The sequence below is a fragment of the Pteropus medius genome, unplaced genomic scaffold, assembly GCF_902729225.1.
Source record: "Pteropus medius unplaced genomic scaffold, Ma_sr-lr_union100, whole genome shotgun sequence".
Classification (NCBI taxonomy): Eukaryota; Metazoa; Chordata; class Mammalia; order Chiroptera; family Pteropodidae; genus Pteropus; species Pteropus medius.
In genome coordinates, this window is record NW_024346692.1 from 1,486,530 (window position 1) to 1,508,311 (window position 21,782).

General features: G+C 42.5%; 1 protein-coding gene across 1 annotated transcript in view; it reads right to left on the reverse strand.

Annotated features, from left to right (window-relative positions):
- Positions 1-220: 220 nt before the first annotated feature.
- GRIN2B (glutamate ionotropic receptor NMDA type subunit 2B) overlaps positions 221-21,782 on the reverse strand; it is a 385,633-nt gene continuing 364,071 nt past the window's right edge. Inside the window, exons 10-13 of the mRNA XM_039876409.1 lie at positions 10,506-10,666; positions 8,511-8,698; positions 5,782-6,020; positions 221-3,423 (exon numbers count right to left, since the gene is read on the reverse strand). Of these exons, the coding sequence (XP_039732343.1) occupies positions 1,567-3,423; positions 5,782-6,020; positions 8,511-8,698; positions 10,506-10,666 (2,445 nt within the window). The 3' untranslated portion in view covers positions 221-1,566. The remainder of the gene's footprint in view (positions 3,424-5,781; positions 6,021-8,510; positions 8,699-10,505; positions 10,667-21,782) is intronic.

Consider the following 21,782-nt stretch of genomic DNA (forward strand, 5'->3'; position numbering starts at 1 on the left):
ATATATATATATATTTATATAAATATATTTATATATATATATATTTTTTATTCTCGAATGGTACAATCTGGGAGGGAAGGAGGTGTTGCAGAAAGGTGGAAGGGCTTCTACCTAGAGTGTTCACACTGAGCTCAATGTCACTTCTCAGGGAGCCAGACCCGACAGGGTAGCGGGGAAGTCCCACCCCTCCCACCCTCCCAGTTCCAAATCTCTTCCCTTCTCTCCATGCCTCCTGAGCTGTGCTCAAGCAAGCTCGGTCCTCGTAACTGTCTGTTCCCTATTATTTGTGATCAATTCTGGGGGAAAAAGCTTGCTCTCCTAGCTCCAGGTTAAGTAAGAAGGGATCAAAGCATTGAAAACATCCCCCTCTCTCACTTACCCTGTCACAAATGACTCCTCTATTCTTCAAAGCCTTACTTAGCTCCTCCCGAAACCGTGACCAACTGGGGGTCTAAAGAGCTCGAAGAGCTTTATAATTGTTTTTGCTCCCAAGCGTGGGCAAAAGAATCATGGCTACTTCTGTTTCCCTTTAGCCTTCCTGGCAAGTCCTTGTCCAAAACGGGTTTTAAGTATTGGCAATTTGAGGAATTACTTTTGTACCTTGCTCTTATAGGACTGTTCACCACCTTTTGGTCCAAGCCACAGAATCTTCTCTTTCAAGAACTTCCATTCTCCTCATTCAGGAAGGGTGAAGGGGAGAGTCAGCCAAAATTCAGGTAACATATGACCATCTCTGTTTGTACATAAGCCAAAACAAGCATGTTGCTTAGGGATATTGAAAGAAACAAGAGTCAAGGTTGCCTCCTCTACATCTATAGGCCCCTGACCACATGCATGTATAGACTACACGTGTGTAAGCGTACACGGCTGTACATGCACACGCAGTCCATCCATGAAAGACGGCTGTGATGCAATTCCTGTCATCCTCCAATGACCTTTTGTTCCAGTTCACCAGTCATGCGTCTCATGGAATTGAAGTAAACATTTTTTTTTTGGCTTATATACCAACACACATGGCCTCCCACCCTCTGCTTGGCACATGATCCCTCAACAGATGCCATCTAAGCAAAAAGAATTTAGCAAAAGCCGCTCTACATTCACAGGCAAGTATGATAAACGGTCTTATTTGAATTTTTGCCTCCTCATCAAAACATAAAGATCAGTTTGGAAAGAGCTATCCTGTGCTCACGTGGCCTCCTTTTGCTTCTCCTTGCTTCACTCGAAGTGGGTGACAGAGTTCTGAAGCCTCACATGCTCGGAGGAAGCTCACGAGCAGCTTCCCTTCTCCACTCTGGCCTCTCCTGCTGAGTGAGCCCACTGCATCCTCTAATGGAACCAGGAATGACTGACAGATGGAGGAAGGAGGAGTGAAATGGAAAGGGAGGAGAGACCGTGTTGGTCGCCAGGATTGCCCTCAGAAGGAATCAGAACTCCAGGATCCCATAAATAAATTAAAACGAGAAAGGAGCAAATGGGAACCAAGTTCACCCCTGTCACCCTCCGTGACATGCGCACCACACGCCCACAGCCCTGCCCTCCCGTACCCACCTTAACCTCTTTCCTCACTCAGACATCAGACTCAATACTAGAAAGTTTCTCATATACATGACCATTGCTGGAGCCATTGAAAGCCCTGGGGTTTTTGTTGTTAGGCACACAGGGGTTGGACTGGTTCCCTATACAGATGTCTTTCTGGAAACGGCCTGGCACAGCCCCATGAAGGGCCGAGACCACCGGCTTGTTGGTGACAAGGGCGCGGAAGTCCGGCCTGGCTTTCGGCGCCCCCGCCACCGTGGGCTGCCTGAAGAAGTAGGATTTGCTGCCATGGAGCAAGCACTGGTCGTCCCCAAAAGTGGGGATGAAAGGGTTTTGCGTGACCCGGTCAGGGTAGAGCGACTTGCTGAGCATGTAGCCGCTGCCGGGGTTGTTGTGGTGGTGGTGTCCGGCAGTGGGCACTGAGGACTTGTTGTTGGCAAAGGTGCTCTCACCAGCTGGCATCTCAAACATGTGGGCGTAGGGACTCCCATCCACGAAACGGCCCTTGTCTTTCAGGCTCACGCTGCGTGGGGCCAAGGCGGCTTCTTCCTTCTGCAGGTCCACGAAGGTGTCGTAGGAATGCTGCCGGCGCAGTTTGTTTCGGTTCTTCTTCTGGGCCTTGGAGTTAGTCGGGCTCTGGGGGTACTTGGTGGTGGAGGCGTTGGACGTCACCGCCACCGGCGCAGCCGGCTGGTCCAGCTCCTGCAGGGAGTTGTCCTCGCTGATGTCATACAGGTTCCCTGCCTTCTTGCACGCCTCGCAGCGGATGCACGCCTGCCGGCCCGAGTTCTGCCCTGCCACCGCGGCGGAGTAGTTGTGCAGCTTCGAGGGGCAGCTGCGGCAGAAGTTGCCCCCAGAGCGGTCCTCCCACTCCACGTTGGTCAGGTTCTTCTCCCAGGGTGCCGGGACCCCGCTGACCACGCCGTGTTTGTCGCCCGTCCCGTGTTTGAGGTGAGACCTGTTGGTACAGGGCCCTCCTCCGCTGACCGAGTCGCGCTTGAAGTCGTCACTCCGCTCCTTGTAGATGTCGGTCAGGTCCACGTGCTCCCAGTGCGGCGAGTTCTCCTTCGGGCGGAACTGGTCCAGATAGAAGTCCCGTAGCCCTTCCTTGTCCCTGAAGTAGCGCTTGTGGTCAGGGGAGCGGGGCGGCCGGCGGCGGTAGGCCAGCTCGATCTCGTCGAACTCCCGCCGGGACTTGGCCGAGGCCGGCCGCTTCTTCAGGCTGTCCTTGTATTGCTGCTTACGCCTCTTGGCGGCGTTGCCCTCGATATTTCCGTAGGTGACCGTGTGGGTGGAGATGTCAGACACATCTGAGCGGATCAAGTCATCGTGGCCACTGTAGCGGTCACTCTTGAAGGAGAACTTGCCGTACAGGTCACTTAGCTGGCTGTGTTTGGAGGAGGGGAGGCCAATGTCCAAGGGCTTCTTGCTGATGGACCTCGGCTGGGTGGTGAAGGGTGGGTTGTCACAGTCGTAGAGCCCGTCGATGGAGCTGGCGCTGCCGATGCTGTGGGGCCTGTGGTGGTGGTGATAGTGATCTTGGTACACGTTGCTGTCCTTCAGCTGCAGGTTACCAAAAGTTCTCTCTACCTCGCTGATGTAGTCGCTGAAGAGGTTCTCCTCGCAGGGAGGGTTGTTGTAGGATTTGCAGTCAGAGTGCGTGAAGCTGCGACGGTGCTCGGAGATGTCGTAGACGGATGACTCGCGACGAATGAAGTCCAGGGCGCTCTGTGGGGAGCCGTTCACACCAGACAGGTTAGCCATGTTCTTGGCCGTGCGGAGCAGGCGCAGGATGTTGGAGTGTGTGTTGTTCATGGTCGCGGTGGGGGAATTCATCACAGATTGGCGCTCCTCGATAGCCACTCCATGGATGCAGCTGTAGATACCCTGAAGAAGAGGATGGCTGGATTAGTTATCCAGTGAGGCTAAAAGTGACTATAAAGAACGCTCTCCTCTCCCCGCTTAGTAATTGCCTAACTGAGTAAGAAAAGTCAGGGAAGACAGTCTTATATACTCACAGAAAGACATGGCTAGAAGCTTGCCTGATTTATCCCCCTGCATTTAGGAGGTCTTCTATCATGAGTTAAGGTCGTGTGGCCTGGCTCTTGAGAGGGGGCATGGCTACACCCAGTGACTTGAGCAAACAGGAAGAAATCGCAAGGCATGACATTCTTGCCTTGACTTACGTTACTGACTTGCACTCACTTTCTTTTCTATGCCCAGGTTTTCACATCTTAAAGATGATGCCCTGGTATCAACCAATAGCAAAAAATAGTGTCGGGTTCCCGGAGGTCATCAGCAATGTTCTGCAGATGTTGAGACTGTTCTACTCTGGCTGGCCACCCTTGGCCGGCAGTGAAGCACAGGGGAGCTCAGTGGCTCACAATTGTCACTCTTTTCCAGCTCTGACAAATTTTGAGCAGCTTTTAGAATTTTGATCACCAAATAACAGCTGAGCAGTTCTCTTCTTGAGCCAAGCATGAACCAAATTCACAGAGAAAATTAGGAAGCCCTGGGGTCAGAAAAGGATTTTTCTCCTGCTGGGCCTTGCACTGTGGGAGGGAAGAGCTGGGGCAGATATCAAGTACTAAAGAGGAATAAATAATTCCCTTGTTGAATTCTCTCACTTATTTTCTCTTTAGCTCCTGGTTTCCTTCTTATACTTTCTCACTCACTTAATTTTATCATAAACATTAACATCTTAACACATTAGTATTGATCGAGAACTCCCTGTGAATAGGGCCTTCAAGAACAGCAGCAGTCCAGGAGTGGGAATGGGTTGGGTTCAAATCTAAGGTCAAGCCAGCCTCCTGCTAATTTCTTGCTCCCTGCCTTGAAAGGTGGACAAATATGGAACTTTCTCCCTGACAAGGGAAGATATTTGAAGAGGAGGCCATTTGAATTGTGTTTTTAAAACAAAGGGGGTTAATTTGGAACGGGAAGTTGTCCCAGTGGATGGAGATGAGAGGAGAGGAAGTTAGGAAGGAGAATGGCAGCTAAATAGCAAAGAAGAAGGTTTAGATGAGATAAACCTCACTGTCCCAGAGGGCAGCAAGGAGATAGAAGGTCTTCAAGGTAAGGTTATTCTACTTTCTTTCTCAGGCCTCCTTTCTAAACCTTCTGGATTAGGGCCAGGGGAAAATGCCACACATTTTGCTTCCACAGGCACCGATTATGTCTAAGGGCTATGATTTCTACTACGGGTCACCAGCTCTCACTGTTTCTGCCATCACCCTATGTGGGACCTTAGAGAAGGGCCACCTAAGGAATAAAACATGACTCAGGGGCCACAAGTTCCATCCTCCTGCTTCTGTGTTACTCAACAGCCTGAATCAACTAATAGCCAGAGAGGAAATTATTCTCTATCACTAAAATACTACATGAAAATTATCAAAAGGTAGAATGATTTAATGAGAAATTCATTTTCTTATATAACTGCATTTGAGCCAAAGTAGCTCATATCTGAAATCCAGAACTCTATTCCAAAAGGACATTTGAGTTCACTTCTCATGAATGAATCCCATAACTTTATTAACAAAATCAAAAGATGCCCCCCCCGCCCCTTTTCGCTCTTCCTTATGACCTTCTGTTCATATTCAAAACTGTTCTGAATCCTCACTTTGGACCAGAAACATAGAAGAAATCTAAATAAAGAACAACTTTAGAGTTATACTTTCTTCCAATTAAGGAAGTTTCTAGAATGTAAATTTCTTATGGGTTAGGACTTTTTTCTGAAGGTTCTGTTAAGTTCTTTAACTCCCCATAACTCATACATGGTTAAAACACAGAGTGGAACAATGAAGCAATAATATACCTTTGTATGTTAGAATAAGAGAGATATATTACATTTCACTATTTAAATAAAACTGTGAATTTTAGAAATGTGATTTAGAAATGTTATTTTTTAGAAAGGATTAAATAATTAATATAGCCTATATAGAATTAATTAATGGTGATGAAAAACATTTGTTAAAAGGTCAATTTTTTTATTTTGATAGGTCTTATTGAGAACCAAATGCTCCCAACCCTACACAGAAAGCTGTTTCTTGAAGGAAAAATAGCATTGCCTATGTTTTGAGCTACCTGAAATTATATCACCCAACCCCTGGGGAAATGTATAGGATGTGGTTTCTTGCTTTAGCAACATAAGGCTGGAGCGAGTGCCCCGCTGGGTCTCTCTGCTTTGTACAGTGCCAGACTAAGCCGTCCTTCATAGGCCCCAGGTACCCGCATCAAAGCACTTACTCTGCTGATGGAGAAGACCATGCCAGGCTTGCCAGAACAGACACCCATAAAGCAATGCCGGAACTGCCAGTAGAAAAGGTGCTCGCAGATGAAGGTGATGAGGCTGAGAGCCATGGCTGCACCCAACATGTAGAAGACACCCGCCATGTTGTCAATGTCCAGTTGGCTGCTCATGACCTCATTCTTCTCATTGTGGCAAATGCCAGTGAGCCAGAGGGCTTCCAGCTCTTCCATCTCCCCTGGAGACGGGGCAGAAAGGAGAATAGGTAAAGAGAGAAGAGAGGAGAGGAGAAGAGGAAAGGAGACATGATGGGTATTAGGAAGAGAGAGAAAAACATAAGAAAGAGACAGAGACATAAAGAAAGAAAATTAATAAAGTTAACAGTAATTTTATTAATACCAATAAAAAGTAATTCGTCAATGTAGTCTACGAGTATTCAATGAGAACTTAATGTGGGTACTGCAGATAATACAAAGATATGAGACATTACCTCTGCCTTCCATTATCTATACAGTGTAAATTAGTATATAAATAATTGATATGATAAGCTATATGCAGGTAACAAGAGTTCAAATTAGAGTAATTTTGTGTGTGTGGGGGGGTGGCCAGTGGGTTTTCATGTGGGAGCCAGGACTTGGAGGCGGGCATGGTGAATGGGTGAATTTTAACTTATACGGTATGAAAAGGCACTCCAGGCAGCAGAAATAGCATCACTGATGGGAGGAAGGTGGGAAATCACAAGCCTTGTTTAGGGAAAAGCATGCAGAACAGTTCAGACAGAATAATAGTAGGCAAAGGAAGATGAATAAAAAAGGTCGAGGCAAAATTGCTAAGGACTTGAGCACCAGACTAAGCACTTAGCACTTTACTTTGTAGAAAGTGAGGAATAACGTCATCAAACAAGTGATTCGGAAAACTGTTCTTAAAAAATTGAACGAAGCAGACTGGGTGTGGGGAGGAGAGACAGAGATCAACAGAGACATTGATTGATTCCATAGGGGCCCTCGGACTTACTGGTCTCTTATGTAGAGGAAAATATAAAGGGGAGTAAACATGAATAAAATGAGACCACTAAATTCAGACGTGCCTCCTTTTGACACTGCTTGAGGGACCTTTGATAATCTCAATTCATGTCAGGTTTTAATAATCTTGATTCATTTCACTGGTTACTAGGATTTAGAAATCCTAGACAAAAGGAAAACAAACAAACAAACAAACCAACCATGTGCCCTCGAATGCATGCAATTCTAGACGAGTAAAATTCTGAAAATCTCATAAAGAAAATCACTAGTTCTAGCAGTTCTGGTTTGGTTTCAAATGTGAACTTTGCATAGTCTGACTAGGGCTTTGGCCACCTTTATAAATCATCTGCTGCTGCTCTTCCTTAGAGATAGAGCTCTGTTATTGTCTTTAAGTGACAGCTACTTAAAAATCACAGAAGCTCTTATACCAAAATGTCTGGTTAACACTCCAGCCACAATGCCCTCCTGTTTCCAATGTTAATCAAGTCACTTTTTACTCACTTCTTTGATCAAACTATGATTTTCCTAACTAGTGGAGCAACCGACTCCACCTGGAGTCTGAAATTCCGCTGTACTCTTCTGATTCTTATCCCTAGCAGGAAAGATTCTGCAGAGGTGATTTAGAGAACTGCTTGGCTGATGGCCTGTGGGGCCAAGTAGAGTCAAGTTGCTCATCCCTAACTGGATTAGCTTCCGTGAGGCTAACAGGAGAAGGAGGTACGTTGAACGACAAAATGAAAAGGGATGCAGAAGATATGCTATAATGAAATAGGAGATGAAATTTTCTCAAGGCAGGTTGGCTGCTCAGTCTGCTGCTGGAATGTCACTGGGGAATATTTTATGATGTCAGCCTCTGAGGACCTGAGCCTTGCCTCTTACCTCTTCCAGCTGAAAGAGAGCAAGATGGGAGAGAAAGAGGGAAGAACGAGTAGATGGCCACAAGTTGATTATTTCTCTGCTCTTTCTCTGGGCACATAAAAAGCAGAGACCTTTCCAAAGTTCCATCTACTTTGGTCACATGTGAGATGTCTGTTCAGAACATCTAATGCCAGCCTCTCTTACTTTATTCCTGAAGGTTTGATGATGGCCTGCAATCCTGAAACACAGCTCCTTCACCAACTACTTTAATCCTCTGTCTCATCTTTCACCCTGTCATGGGTTGAATTGTGACCTTCCCTAAATTCATATGTTGAAGTCTTAACCCCAGTTCCTTGGAATGTGACTTTATTTGGAAATAGAGTCACTGCAGATGTAATTAGTTAAGATGAAGCCATTCTGGAATAGAGCGGGGCCCTAATCCAATGTAACTGGTGTAGTTAAAAAAGGGGAAAATTGGACACAGACACGTACAAAGGGAAAACATGCACACGGAGAGAGGCCACCTGGACATGGAAGTAGAGATGGGGTAAGGCATCTACAGTCGAGGAACGCTCAAGGTCACCAGGAAACCACCATACGCTAGGAAGAGGAATCGAACAGATTCTCCCTTGCAGCCCTCAAGAGAAACCAATGAACATTTTGATCTTGAATTTCTGGACTCCAGAACTATAGGACAATATATTTCCATTATTTAAGCCACTCTATTCGTGGTACTTTGTTATGGCTGGAAATGCAGGGGTTAGATGAATGAAAAAAGAAGAGGTGCCGATGTTTTGGACTGGCTAGCAGAAGAGGCCAAGTAGGCACTTTCCCTTTCTTTAACTCACCATCTCCGAAGAGCTGCAGGATAGCGAGGTCCACCTGGCGCTTCCACCCAGAATCTTTTTGGATGGCAATGCCGTAACCAGTGGAAGCAAAGACCTTTCCACTGCCAATGGTCACCAGCTTGCAGCCTTCATCTCTGCCTGCCATGTAGTTCAGCACTGCTGCATCATAGATGAAGGCATCCAGTTTCCTGTGCGAGAAAGAAGCAAACAAACCAAATCCAGTGGAGGAATTTTAGTACCAAACTACCTATGGGACCATTAATATGAAGCAGTAAGGTTCCAGCAAACTATGGGGAGAACTGGGTCAAAGGAAGGCTCAAGTTGGAACTCAGCCAGAATCTAAAACCTAAATCCCAGGCTGTTCTTTATGTGATTTCAAGTCGAAGGAGTTCTTTCCCTCCCACTGGGAATGATGAGAATGTAAGTTGGGCCTGAAGCCATCTCATAAGCTGTGTCTGAAAAGGAGAGGAAGTAAAAAGGAATCAATAAAAATAATAACAGAAATAATGAAAAGTAACCATCACAATGATAACAACAAATAGCAAGGGTTAGATTTATATAACATTTTTCATTTCTCAGTTCATTCCAGTCCAGAGCGGGGAAAAGTGTAGGTAGGTGTATGTGCTTTAATAGACGTGCAATGCTATTTTAGTGGTCAGAAAGGTTTCGATATTCTGCTTTTCAGCACAAGGAAAAATGAGTAGTTGGGGTGGTGGCAGCACAGGCTTGTGTTAAGAGCAAATGGGTGAAACTACGAGAGTGTGTAACATAGAACTCGGATCTCTTAAATCCCTAAACATATGTAAGAACCTCATTTATATCTCGTGTTTTACAAGAAGAGAATATGTACGGAAGTGAGTAAGACTAGGGGTAAGGGCGGGAAGGCATAAATCAATATTTAAAACCAACTTTTAAGCACATCAAAGGTAGTGGAAGAAATTCAGACATAACCATATGGGTAACAGAGATGTCTGTAGAACGGAAAGGAATGCATCATCCCCTGCACTTGTATCAGTCAAGTTAGCTTTATCCCTCCTCAAGAAAAAATTAGCCCTTTCTGGTATAAGACAAAGAATATATTTCGAAAGGTCCATAAGTACCCTATAGAACCAACCAAAGCTCTAATATGACTGATAAATGTGAAGTACCAAAGGCCAGACTACCCAATGTAGTTCTACCCTCAAGTTCAAATTCCATCTTCTAAAACCTGTAGTGGATTTATGGTGATAACACAGAGTCTTATTATAACACACCTAAATACTTAAATAACAGTATTTTAGGTAACTGTGCTCTTCTAGAACGGAAGCCACCAGGAGGTCCAAGTGCTGCTACTTATACAACACAGGAAATCATCTACAAGACCCCTGGACCCCCAAATCCCAACACCTATCATGCTCAATTGTCTGTCTTATTTGTCAGCTGTGGCTTCTGGAGGCCAAATGAATAAAGAGATCAATGTAGCTGGGATTGTGCAAGCAACATATTTGCAGTTCACGACGAGCTCCTTTTAATAGACAAATTCTTTCTAAAGTAAGAGCTGAATCAAAGAACACCAATAAAAGCTGGAATGGAAGACCAGTCAACATATTTTTATTGTTTGTTGTCCAAAAAATTTTACCCTTTTCTCCTTTTATTTCTCCCTTGTCCATAAGACATCAGTATTATCATTTTCACCTCTTAGTCAACAAGTCTTTATTTCATGCATAACACATGAACCTTACCCTTGACTCATCCTTTCTGCTTTTACATCTATTTAATTCCTATTTCATGGTTACATTAATGTAAGCAGAATATCATTTGTAAAAAAAAGTACATAGAAGTAAATAATAGCATAGGGATCTTTGTGCACTGGCCTGAATTATAGTATCAAGTTTAACGCGGAAATTTTTTTGCTTTAACTCTGTATGGCACTCAAGCACAGTACATCTGATTCAATGTATGCGTAATAAATATGACAAACATATTGAAGACTCTGAGCTTGGAAGCAGTTCTTACCCTGTTTTCAGAGAGAGCAATGCATCATCTACACCCCTCTGGTTGAACTTTCCCATGTAGGAATGCATTTCTGCGTAGTTATTGCGAATATTCCTCTCTGTGCTGCCATTGGGCACAGTCCCAAAGCGAAAAGGGGGTGAGAAGTCATTAGGTCTCTGGAACTGGAGAGATAGAAAGAGAGCGAAAGAAAGAGAGAGAAGAGAGAAAGAAAATGCTTCAGAAAATGTGAAGAGATATTAAGTTAGCATTAGTGGATTTATAATGGCACAAACCCAACTGTAGTTCACCAAATACATTAGCCCTCACTGAGGAGCAGCAATTGCTGTCAGAAAGTGGACTTCAATCAACTCAATTTAATACATATTGTTGAGAGTATTCTATTTGCCTAACCCTGACTTTAATCTATAACCCTTGTGTGTTCCATTTATACACACTGCACAATACCAGTGATGACGGAAACATGCTGTTAGCTTAACTGCGGTGGGCTAGTCACCTTTATTTCTGAAAATTGTGTAAAATCTGCTTCCAGGCCATTTAGGGGCCTAAATACATTGTCATTGCACTATCAAGGCTGCAGGGCCTTAGTGAGGTGAGCTATATCTTAATCCTGAAAATAATTTGTTAGGTATCAAATATGTTTTGCAAAGAAATTTTCCCTTGACCTTCCCTGATGCATGTTAAAGCTATTTATTTATCCTACATGAGTTGTGGGATAAATTTGAAAATCAAATACAGTTTTAATTATGTTCCTTCCCTTGCTTAAGAACCGAGAGTTGCTCTCTAGTGCCTATCATAATAAAGTGAAATCTCTTGGATTTTCACCCCTATGACATCAGCTTTATTTCTGGCTGTTGCTCTGCAAAGACTAAGTCTGTATGTTTGCTCCCTGAACACACAATTTTTTTCATTTGTACCTTCATAGTCTCATATAGTCTGTCCCCTCAGCACGAACTCACCTTTCTCTCTAGGCCAATATATATCTTTCATTTCAAAATGTAACTCAAAGCAATTTCTCAGGAAACCTTCCATGAGTTCCTCCTTCCATTGAGTTTATCCAAAAGTGACCCATCAGTACTGGGTTGTTTTTGGATCACTGTAATTCATACTGAAAATTCAATTACTCTCTAAATGAGCTGGCTAAGTTATGAGAGCTAGTTTCTGATATAGTTACTAAGAATTTAAACCCCAGGTTGAGACAGATGTAGATTGATGACCTGCTCTGCCACTTACTACTGTGTGACCTTAGGCAAGTAACATGAACTCTCTGTGCATCATTTCCTCATTTGTAAGACAGAGACAATGAGGTCTAGTTTCCAAGATCGTTGAGGATTAAATGGTATAATATATAAGATGTTCTTCACACAGCACTTTGCACACAGTAAGTTCTCAATAAATAGGCTCAATAAATGTTCCCTTTATAATTTTTAATTCATTTCTATGTTCTATGTTCCCTAGTATACTTCATGCTCTCCAAGCTTCTCATTCTAATAGGATAGCAATAAACAGAGAGAATACGACCCGAGTAGCTCTGCTATGCCTTGGCGTATTAAAGATGATGGTTATATTTGGTTATATTTGGTTATATAGATGATGTAGATATTTAGAAGCCTTCTTAGTTTTAATACTATACCATTTACTTTGGAGATGCATTTGAAAATCCTACCTGCCAACTCAGGAGTGCTCTGAACCTTTGGAGTAGTTTAGGCTTTGAGCTATTCTCCTTTCTCCTTCTTTTGACCCAAGAAGCTAACGCAAGAGCTTCTCAGAATATGGGGGTTTCATGGACCACAAAATGTCGCAGTACCAGGAACCATGAATGTGATCTTAATTGCTAGGAGTTGGCCATGGTTAAAAGCAGATATGCAGCGGTGTTAGGCAATCGGTACTGCATCGAAGACCACTCCTTTCTAATTTAAAAGGATCCCAGTTTAATTTACTACAGCGCTTTTTGGCATTAAGAGTTTTTGTTTAATTATTTTTCAAAGAGTTGTGATTTTTAAGTGAATGAATACACTACAAAAAGAATCAAAGAATTTTGAGGGTTGGATGGAAATGAAGAATCTGAGACCCAAAGAGGAAGAATAGTTTGCTCAATGTCACACAGTGGCAGTGATGGCTAACATTATCAGGGATCAGTTGGCTCAATTAATAGTACTCCTCACCGTCTCCAGCAGATAGCAAGTTTAAAGAGACCAGGGATATGCTTTATTGGGAGAGACAGATACCAGAATGCTATGTCTATCACTGTCAATTATAACACTTCATGTGTTTGAAAAAGGTTTCCTCCAAGTCGAAAGTAGAGTAGATACTGTGGCAGGCAGCAGCAATATAACCAAATAAATGTTCTTTAATCAGTAATTCCTTTTTCCCAGGACAATGACAGCCAGTGCTCACAAAGACTAAGATACTCTAGGGCCCAAAGTAGCTTCTGAAACAGCAGTGAAATTTGAAATCATGTCCAAAACAATTCTGGTCTAAATTATTCTATTCTATTTTTTTTTTTAATTTGGAATCCGTGTAAGGTATATAGAATAATTTTTGATTAACCAAATGGAATCTGATGCCCAGAGTGCCTCATTTCCTGATGAAGCTAGATTATGGAAAGTTTCTATACCACTCTTTAGTAATTCTGAATTTTAAGTTATGTTTAGATTTCTAGATGTTATTTTATAAACATATCTCTGAATAAATAAAAACTAGAGAAATGATATAAGACCTTGAATAGACAAGAAAACTTTGAAAAGGAAGGACTTATACTGCCTGACTTCAAGTCTTATTATAGTAAATAACAGTGTGGTATTTGCATATAAATAGTAGAGATCATCATAACAGAATAGAGTGCCCAGGAACAGACCAACACATGTATGTTGCAAAGGCAATTCAGTGTAGATAGGACAGTCAACAATTAGATATCCATATGCAAAAAGAGAACTTCATTCCATACCTCAAAAGATACAGAAATTAACTCAAAGTAGATTGTATACCTAAACATAAAACCTAAAATTATAACATTTCTAGGAGAAAAATCTTTGTAACCTTGAGTCAGACAAAGATTTCTTGGATACAACAACAAAAGCATGATCCACAGGGGGAAAAAAGGTAAATTGGACTTCGTCAGATTAAGAGCTTCTCTGTGAAAGATAGGATCATGAAAAGACAAGCCACGGACTAGAAGAAAATATTTTAAAATGAATTAAAGCTATTGAAAAACTAAAGGAATTAAATAAGAAAATAGCAAGACTCTTTCTTACAGATAAAGCACCTTCCATAAGAAAACAATCAGAGAAACCAGTCAGCACTGGAAGAATGAGAAGACACGGTCTTGTGGAAAGCACTGGTCTTGGAAGTAGACAATTGAGGTTTAAATCCCAGCTCAGTCTCAAACCAGCTGTGTGAACACACGCAAGTTATTTAATTTATGGAGCCCCATTTTCATGGAAGTATTTTTAATAATTAATAAGATAATATGTAGGAAAACGCTTAACAATATGTGGCACATGGTGGATTTGCAAAATTATTAACTGCTTTTATAAGGATGAAGTTCTAATATCTAAAAATGTCCTATGTTAGGCAATGTTCCCTAAGATTGAAAACTTGTGTTCTCTTAATTTGTTCCTTAAACTGGGCCAGTCTGGGGGGCCAAGAGTCAGCCAAAGGAGAAGCAGAAGCAGAAGTGAGCTTGCTTTTTCTTTTGAAAATTTTTGTCTTGGCTCGGTGAGGTTTAAATAAAATACAGGTTTTTAAAAATAATATTACAAATACCTTGATGCTTCCAATACATGCCCTGTAATAAAACTCCCCCCAAGCCGTGGGTCATTATATATGGCACTTCTTTAACCCGAGAGGCAATCAATGCTCTCTGGGGTTTAGGGAAGCAGTAAAATTTAGTACTGTTAAGAAACAGAAGTTCTAAAATCTATTTAACAGGGAGGACCCCAAGAAAAATTTTCTTAAAAAAATTAATATCCAATACACAAAGGAGACCAGCATTGGATTAAAAGCTCAGTCTGATTTTAAAGTAGGGAATTTTATACGGTACTTCTTATTAGTCACCTTTGGTCATCATAGGGCTTTCTTAAATTTGGAATCTTTTTCCAGAGTTACCCAGATTAGGATTACAAAAACATAGATTTTGATAGGGAAATAAAAACACAAAAAGGAAAGAAACTTAGTGATCGGTCTCATTTTACAAAGGAGGAAACCGAAGCCCTAAAGAGGCCAAGTAAGTTTGTTCAAGGCCACGTTGTGAGGTAGGACTTGACCCCAAAGAACTGAGCCTTCTCACTGCAAGCTCGAATGCTAGCAGACTAGTCCTCTTCCTATTTACTGGGGAGGGAAGCCATGCACCATAAGTGGGGCTACCTGGTGAGGGTATCCTTCCTATTCTGGTATATCTAGGGCCAACTCCCCCTGCCCCTCTGGATTCAACACATGGCTTTCAGCAGTTACTGTAAGCACACACTTGCCCAAGGGGCAAAACAATGCCAGAATGTTAAGAGTAATGTAATCTCACTTGATCCTCCTGGAGAGCGGCAGGGAATCAGAATTCAACCCTCTGAGCTGTTCAGATCATCATCTCAGCCCCCATCTTAATGACCTCAAAGTGAATTAGTCTTAGCAGTCATACAAGGAATAAGGTGACAGAAGGCTGGGAGTAAAGGCCTCTACCCTCATCCAAAGATGATCAGACTGGAGGGCTCTGGACTGTTGCAGAGAGAAAGGGAAGAAGTCAGGGAAGTGGGGATCTGGTCCATTTCATTTAATTTATTAAATAAATATGCAAAGTAATTTTCCTATGTATAAGGCATTGTTAATTCAACACCTATGTATGTGCTGGGAATAACTCATATTATCTCCTTTAACTATAATAATTAAAATGCATTAATTCACTTGGCAAATATTTACCAAGCATCTATTAGTATAGAGGGCTGTATTAGGAACTGAGGATACAAAGATGAAAAAATAAAATCAGAATCTGTTTTCAAGAAGTTTCCATACCAGAGTGTCAGAGATATAAGTATTCATTCAATTTTTCATTCATTTATTTTTTCATTCATTCATTTGCCCATTCATTTATTCCTTCATTCGTGCAGAAATTCAGCAAGTATCTATTGGCATCTATCATGGGTAGATACTCTCCTGGCTGCTGGGGATGCAGCATTAGAGAATAATAAGATCTTGCCTTCTAAGAGTTTACATTGTAAAGACAGGAGCAGATAATAAGACTTTTTTCTTTTCTTTTTTTTTTTTTAATTTCATGTAGTGGACTAAAGTCAGCCACATATTCTTTGCTGTTCTTTGCATCAAAAGGTGAAGTCTGAGTCCCCTCCCCCTGATTCTGACCTGGTGCCTTGGTGCCTTGTTTGACCAATAGAATGTATAGAAGTAACACTCTGGGACTTCTAAGGCTCGGTCATAGGAGGCTTTGCAGTTTCCGCCTGGGTCCCTTGGAACTTCACTCCAAGGGAAGCAGTCTACACTCTAACAAGTCCAACAACCCCAAGGCCACCGTGCTGGAACCGCTACATGGAGGTGATTCTGTCTATAGTCCCAGCTGAGCCCAGCCTTCCAGCCATTCCAGCCAGGGCTCCAGGTATTAGAATAAAGCCATCTGGGACCCTTCGGCCCAGCCCAGCCACCAGATGAATACTAACTGACTTCAGTTGATGCCACGTGAAGCAGAAGAATGATCCCACCAAGTTTTGCCCAAATATCTGACCCACAAAATTGTGAAATACGATGAAATGGTTGTTTAAAGCCACTAAGTGTTGAGGTAGTTTATAGTGCAGCAATAGATAACTGGAACACAGATGATTTCAAATAGTGAAAATGAAGTGCTACAAAGGAATGGAAACAGCTATTACATTGAGTAGAAAGTGATCGGTAGGAAGACAAGTTTAGACTCGCTGTCCTGAAAAGGACTCTCTGAGAAGGTGGCATTTGTACAGAAACCTAAATAATGAGAAGGAACCGGGCATGTGTATCAGGCCCGGGGAACAGCAAACACAAAGGCCTGGAAAAGGGAAAGGTTGGTGTGGCTAGGGTGCAATGAACCATGGGATGGGAACTATGGAGCAACCTGCCCATTCGGCGGTGTGCGCACAGAGCAGAGAGAGCTGTCCTGAACAGCATCACAGAGGCTGTGGCACAGAGACTAAGATCTGGAAGAAGAGTTTTCCAACTAGATGAGAGGCGCAAAGCGGTGTTTAGATGGAGACAATGGTCTGTGCAAAGACGGGACAGTGAGAGGGCCTGGGCGTGATCAGAGATGAGAGCTTACGACTGCAAGAACCTAACAGCTAAGGCCGTTGAAGAGGGAGGCAGAGCCTGGATCGCAAAGGGAGTTGATTTCTGTGCAGAGTTGTTTAGTCTTCATGCTAGAAAGGATAAGAAACAGCAGGGCCTCTGGAGCCAAACTTCCTGAGATCAAATCCCAGCTTTGCAGCTTGGTAGCTATGTGACTTGAAGCAACTTGCTTAACTTATCTGTGCTCCAGTGTCCCCATTTATACAACGGGGCTAATAATAGTGCCTACTTAATAAAGTTCATAGTATTCAACCAGTTAACCTGGGCAAAGTGATAGCACAGTACCTGACACATGACAAATATACTTTATATTAGTTATTATTACTATCATTATTATTATTGTTATCATCATCATTATCAGAAGCAACTGAAGAATTCCAGCAGAGTGTCAAGACTGGGTGTTTGTGTTAGAAAGGGCCTGGAGGTGTCAGAATGATGACCAGGTTAGAAGGAATAAGGTAGTGAGAGAGGAGCTGAGAAGCTGATGATGGTTTAGGCACTAGAGTTGGGTGGGGTGGGGATAAGGAGGAACAGAATCATCATCAGATACTGTCCCTACCTCTCAAGAATATGAAAGATGGTATGTGCACATATCAGTGCCACTGAAATCCCAAAGGTTAAGGCTGCAACCAGCTGGGTTTCCTGGAAGGCTTCCTGAAGGAGGCTCGATTTAAGCTGGCAGGGAGGAGGGGCTGAATTTGGAAGGGTAGAGATGAGGAGTGAACATCTGTTCACATTAGAAGAACCCCTCTGCTTTAAGACTCCTCCTCCAACACTGCGGAGTTTCCATGGTGAGTGAGGAAACATATTTGCAGAGAAGTCTTTGAGGCCATGATACCAGGAGAAACAGCAGGTTCTAAAGACAAAAGAAAAACTCTCCTAAATGTTGATGGCATCCAGGCTTTTATGCTGACCAACAGACAAAGCCATCTCCTGCTCAGCTGTCACCAGGTCCTAGTGAGGTTAACTAGAGTTAGATCTTGTGAATGATACCACACAAATGAAAGCAGCTCTACTGAAATGCAGAGGGACGCGAGGAAATGCCTTCTTGAGTAGTTGGCTGCCCTGAGAAACAGTTCTCCTCATTCAGCAAAAGTCTGATCAGCGCATGCAGATTAGGACAAACGAGCACTGTGACCTTGCAGAGACAGATATTATATGTCCTTTTTGGAGGGTCCGTCCTCATGAGACAAGGAATCCGGGGGCTTTTGTCTTTAAAGCTTGACAATCTAACACATAAATATTCATTCCATTACTCCTGCTTTTACATTTGAATCACAAAAAGAATCAATGCCCAAATGCCACGCAGCTCTCCAAGGCACAGAGAGAAAAGGTGGAAAGGTTTAGGATGCAAAAGTGGCTTTTGGCCTGTGCTACGGATTATGAGGGGGCGGCAGAACCTCAGAATTCTGAAGGAACCACTATTTTTTTTACCTACCTAACACCCTTTCCTGTCCTTATTATTACCGTCAGGACTCTCTGTTTTCACAGTACTTTTTAATTACTGACTTGAATTGTTTTTATGTACATTTCTATGAATTTGTTATTTTATTTGTTCACTTAAATTGTGGTAAAATATACATAAAATTTACTATTTTAAATATTTTTAAGTGTACAGTTCGGTAGCATTAAGTACATTCCCATTGCTGTGCAACTATTACCACTATCCATCTCCAGTATTTTCGTCTTTCCCAACTGAAACTATGTATCTATTAAATACTAAATCCCCATTAGTTCTATGAATTTTAACCATGTATAGAATATTGTAACCACCACCACAATCAGGATATAGAACAATTCCATCATCCTCAAACCTTTCTTGTGCTACTCCTTTATAGCCACCCTTCCCTGATCTTGAACCTCTGGCAACCATTGATCAGTTCTTTATCCCCATAGTTTGCATTTTCCAGAATGTCATATAAATGGAATTATACAGTATGTGACCTTTTGAGATGGGCTTTTTCATTAATAATGCCTTTGAGATGCATCCATGCTCTGCATGTAACTGTAGTCTTTTTTAAAAAAATTATTATTGCTGAGTAGAATTCCATTGTATGGATGTATCAGTTGTTTATTTGCCCATGGAAGGACATCTAGGTTACTTTCAGTTTGGGATAATTATGAATAGAGCAGCTATAACATTCATGTACCTGTTTCTGTGTGAACATAAATTTTCGTTTCTTTAAGGTAAAATGTCCAGGAGTGGTAGTGCTCTGTCATAAGTCCCCTACCATCTCCCCGAAGTGCATCACATTTTGCACTTCTTCTCTTTCTAGATCTTGCCAATTTTCTCATAAACAATAAAGTAAGTACAGCAACTATTATTATCTTATTATTCTGCCTGCTACTCAATCCCCATATTAATATCCTACAGCCTAACTAGAATGAAGTAGGTATATCTGTGTGACTTCAGGTTCTGAGCAATATCTGGAGGAGGTGGCCGGAGAAAGTAGTCTCTCTCCTCTCCCACCAAGATCCCTTGTTTGCCCAAAGGCAGAAAAAGGTCAGGTGAGAACACAAAAAGCAGAATTTCTGAAGGCAGGATCTTCTTTACCGTTCCATGGCCGTAAATGCTCAGGACAGACAGCTGAAAGGAGTTAGTCTGCGCTTACATTGCAAGAATAATTTAATGATAGAACAGCAAGTAAACACACGAGTTATGGGCTCAAAAAGTCTAAGTTCAAATCTGAGCTCCATTAATGAACTGAGTCACTTAAGAAACTTTAAAACTGAATTTCAACAATGTTCTAAGAGGGGAAATAAGGTATAGCATTTCATTACAAACCCTCCATTTCAAAACCTGGGGCCCGGGGTAGGCACCCAGGACCCTACCCATGGGACAACTTGGCTGTGGACACAGCGATGGATTAGAAAGTCAGACTCTTCACTTTCATGAAAGTTATAATTGGGGATGGAGGTGAGAGAAAAAATAATTATTTTTACATTTCATTATACATTATTAATTGGAGAGAATATTGTTCAAATTCATTCAGAGTAGGTGACTAAATTGTGATAACAATAACAATACAGAATGTAATGAGAAAATATAGGTATAAAATAAAATTGCCGAAATTAACTCAGCTCCCTTCCTGGACCCCTGCAGAACCTGAAGCTATTTCGCTAGTGCCAGAAAGTGAGTTAGCATACAGTAAGCACTCAACACCTTATTTGTTTCTGCTCTTTTTGGTCTTATTATTAATACTAGTGCTATGATTGCCCACAGTGGCAAATACATCTACGTTTCCACTTGATTGTAAGACGCCTGGTAAGTATGTCTTTACAACTCTGGATGCTGTGCTGCTGGGGTAGGAGCCCCTTGCCTCTCTGAGCTCAGTGTGGAGCTGGGGTTCCTATGACAGGCTCTGGAGGGGAGGAGGTGGCGGAGGGAATGGAATTCCTTCTACTCCTGTCACTACCCTTCCTGCTGTGGCTAAAACAAGAGGTTGTAGAAAACAAAATACCAGTTCTTCAGATTCCTGGATTTTAGTTAATTATCAGTTCTCCTCCTAATAAAGCAATTGTTTATTTTGTATTTTACAAAATTTGGATATGTAGGCCTTAATAAATATTTCCTAAAATCAGATAATAGCATTACACTTCATGCTAGCTAGCTGAGGTCTGGTCCCTGAGCTAGAGAACAGAGCAAACGGGTTTATTCCTGTATTAACTTTATTATGACATGACCTGTACCCTGAGGTCTTAGGTGTTCAGCAAAGTCCTGTGTCTGGCCATAAAATAGCATCATCGAATACACATTTACTGCCCATAATCCATGCATAAGTCAGTGAGCTCTGAAATGAATATCTAAAATGAAATGAGACAACAGATCCAATTCCTATGCATAGTTCAGTTGGAAATAAGATAATATAATGACAACAGCAGCTAACATTTCTATATTAATGTACCACACAATTTACATATAGTAAAGCATTAATCTTCCCATCAACCCTATACAAAGTAAGTATTACGATCCTCATTTAACAGACAAGGAAACTGATGCTCAGAGAGGTAAGTAATTTGAACAAGGCCATAGAGCTAGAAATTAGCAGAACAAGGATTCAAATGCAGGGTCCTTACACTTTACTGTAAAATACACCACGGAGTTCTATACACATAGAACAGATGCTCAGCAAACATGTATAGAATAGAAAAATCCTACGGCTAAATAAGTATGCCAAGTTCCAAATGGGATGTGAGGCAAGTAAAGGCGATAGAAGCCTAGAGGGAATGGGCATCATCATGAGAGGACAGTGATGGGGAGACCACGGAGAGGAAGCTGAAGTAGAGCTGCCTCCTTCAGACCGGCGGAGGATTATACAGGCAGAGGTGTGGGCGGGGCACTGGGGCAAGAGGAGTGGCATGAACAAAGACGCAGAGGGACCCGAGCGCTGCGTCTTAACCGAAGTTGAAAAGAATGTTCGTACGTGTTAATACGGAACACAGCTGGTGCCCAGAGAGAAACCATACCATAGAGCACACCGAATGGTCAGGCTGGGGAAAAACGCAATGCGCACGCCCGACACTTAGGTGTCGTTATCTGGCTCAGGTGTAAGGCTTAAAAACAGAGAGCAGGGATATTCACTGGAGAAACGACTAAGGATCTGGCCTATGTTCAGGGAGAATGTAATGGGAGGAATATCTGAAAAAGACATCAAAATGGAAGCCCTGGCAGAATCCAGTTCAGAAGAAGGGAGGGGAGGAAGTGGTAGAGTCAAGCTCATCCCCACCACCTCATCTTCTGCCACTCGGCAGCCACAGTGGCCTCCTCGCAGCTCCTAGGAGACACCAGGCAAACTCCTGCCCTAGCCTGTGCTTCTCTCTGCTAGCAAAGCCCCAGCTAAGCATCGCTCCCTCACTAACTTCAGGTCAGACTTGATGGTCTTCTCACTGAGGCCTTCCCTGACCACCCCACTTAAAACTGCAACTCCTCTACCAACACTCATTATCTCCCTTCTCTGCTTTATTTTTCTC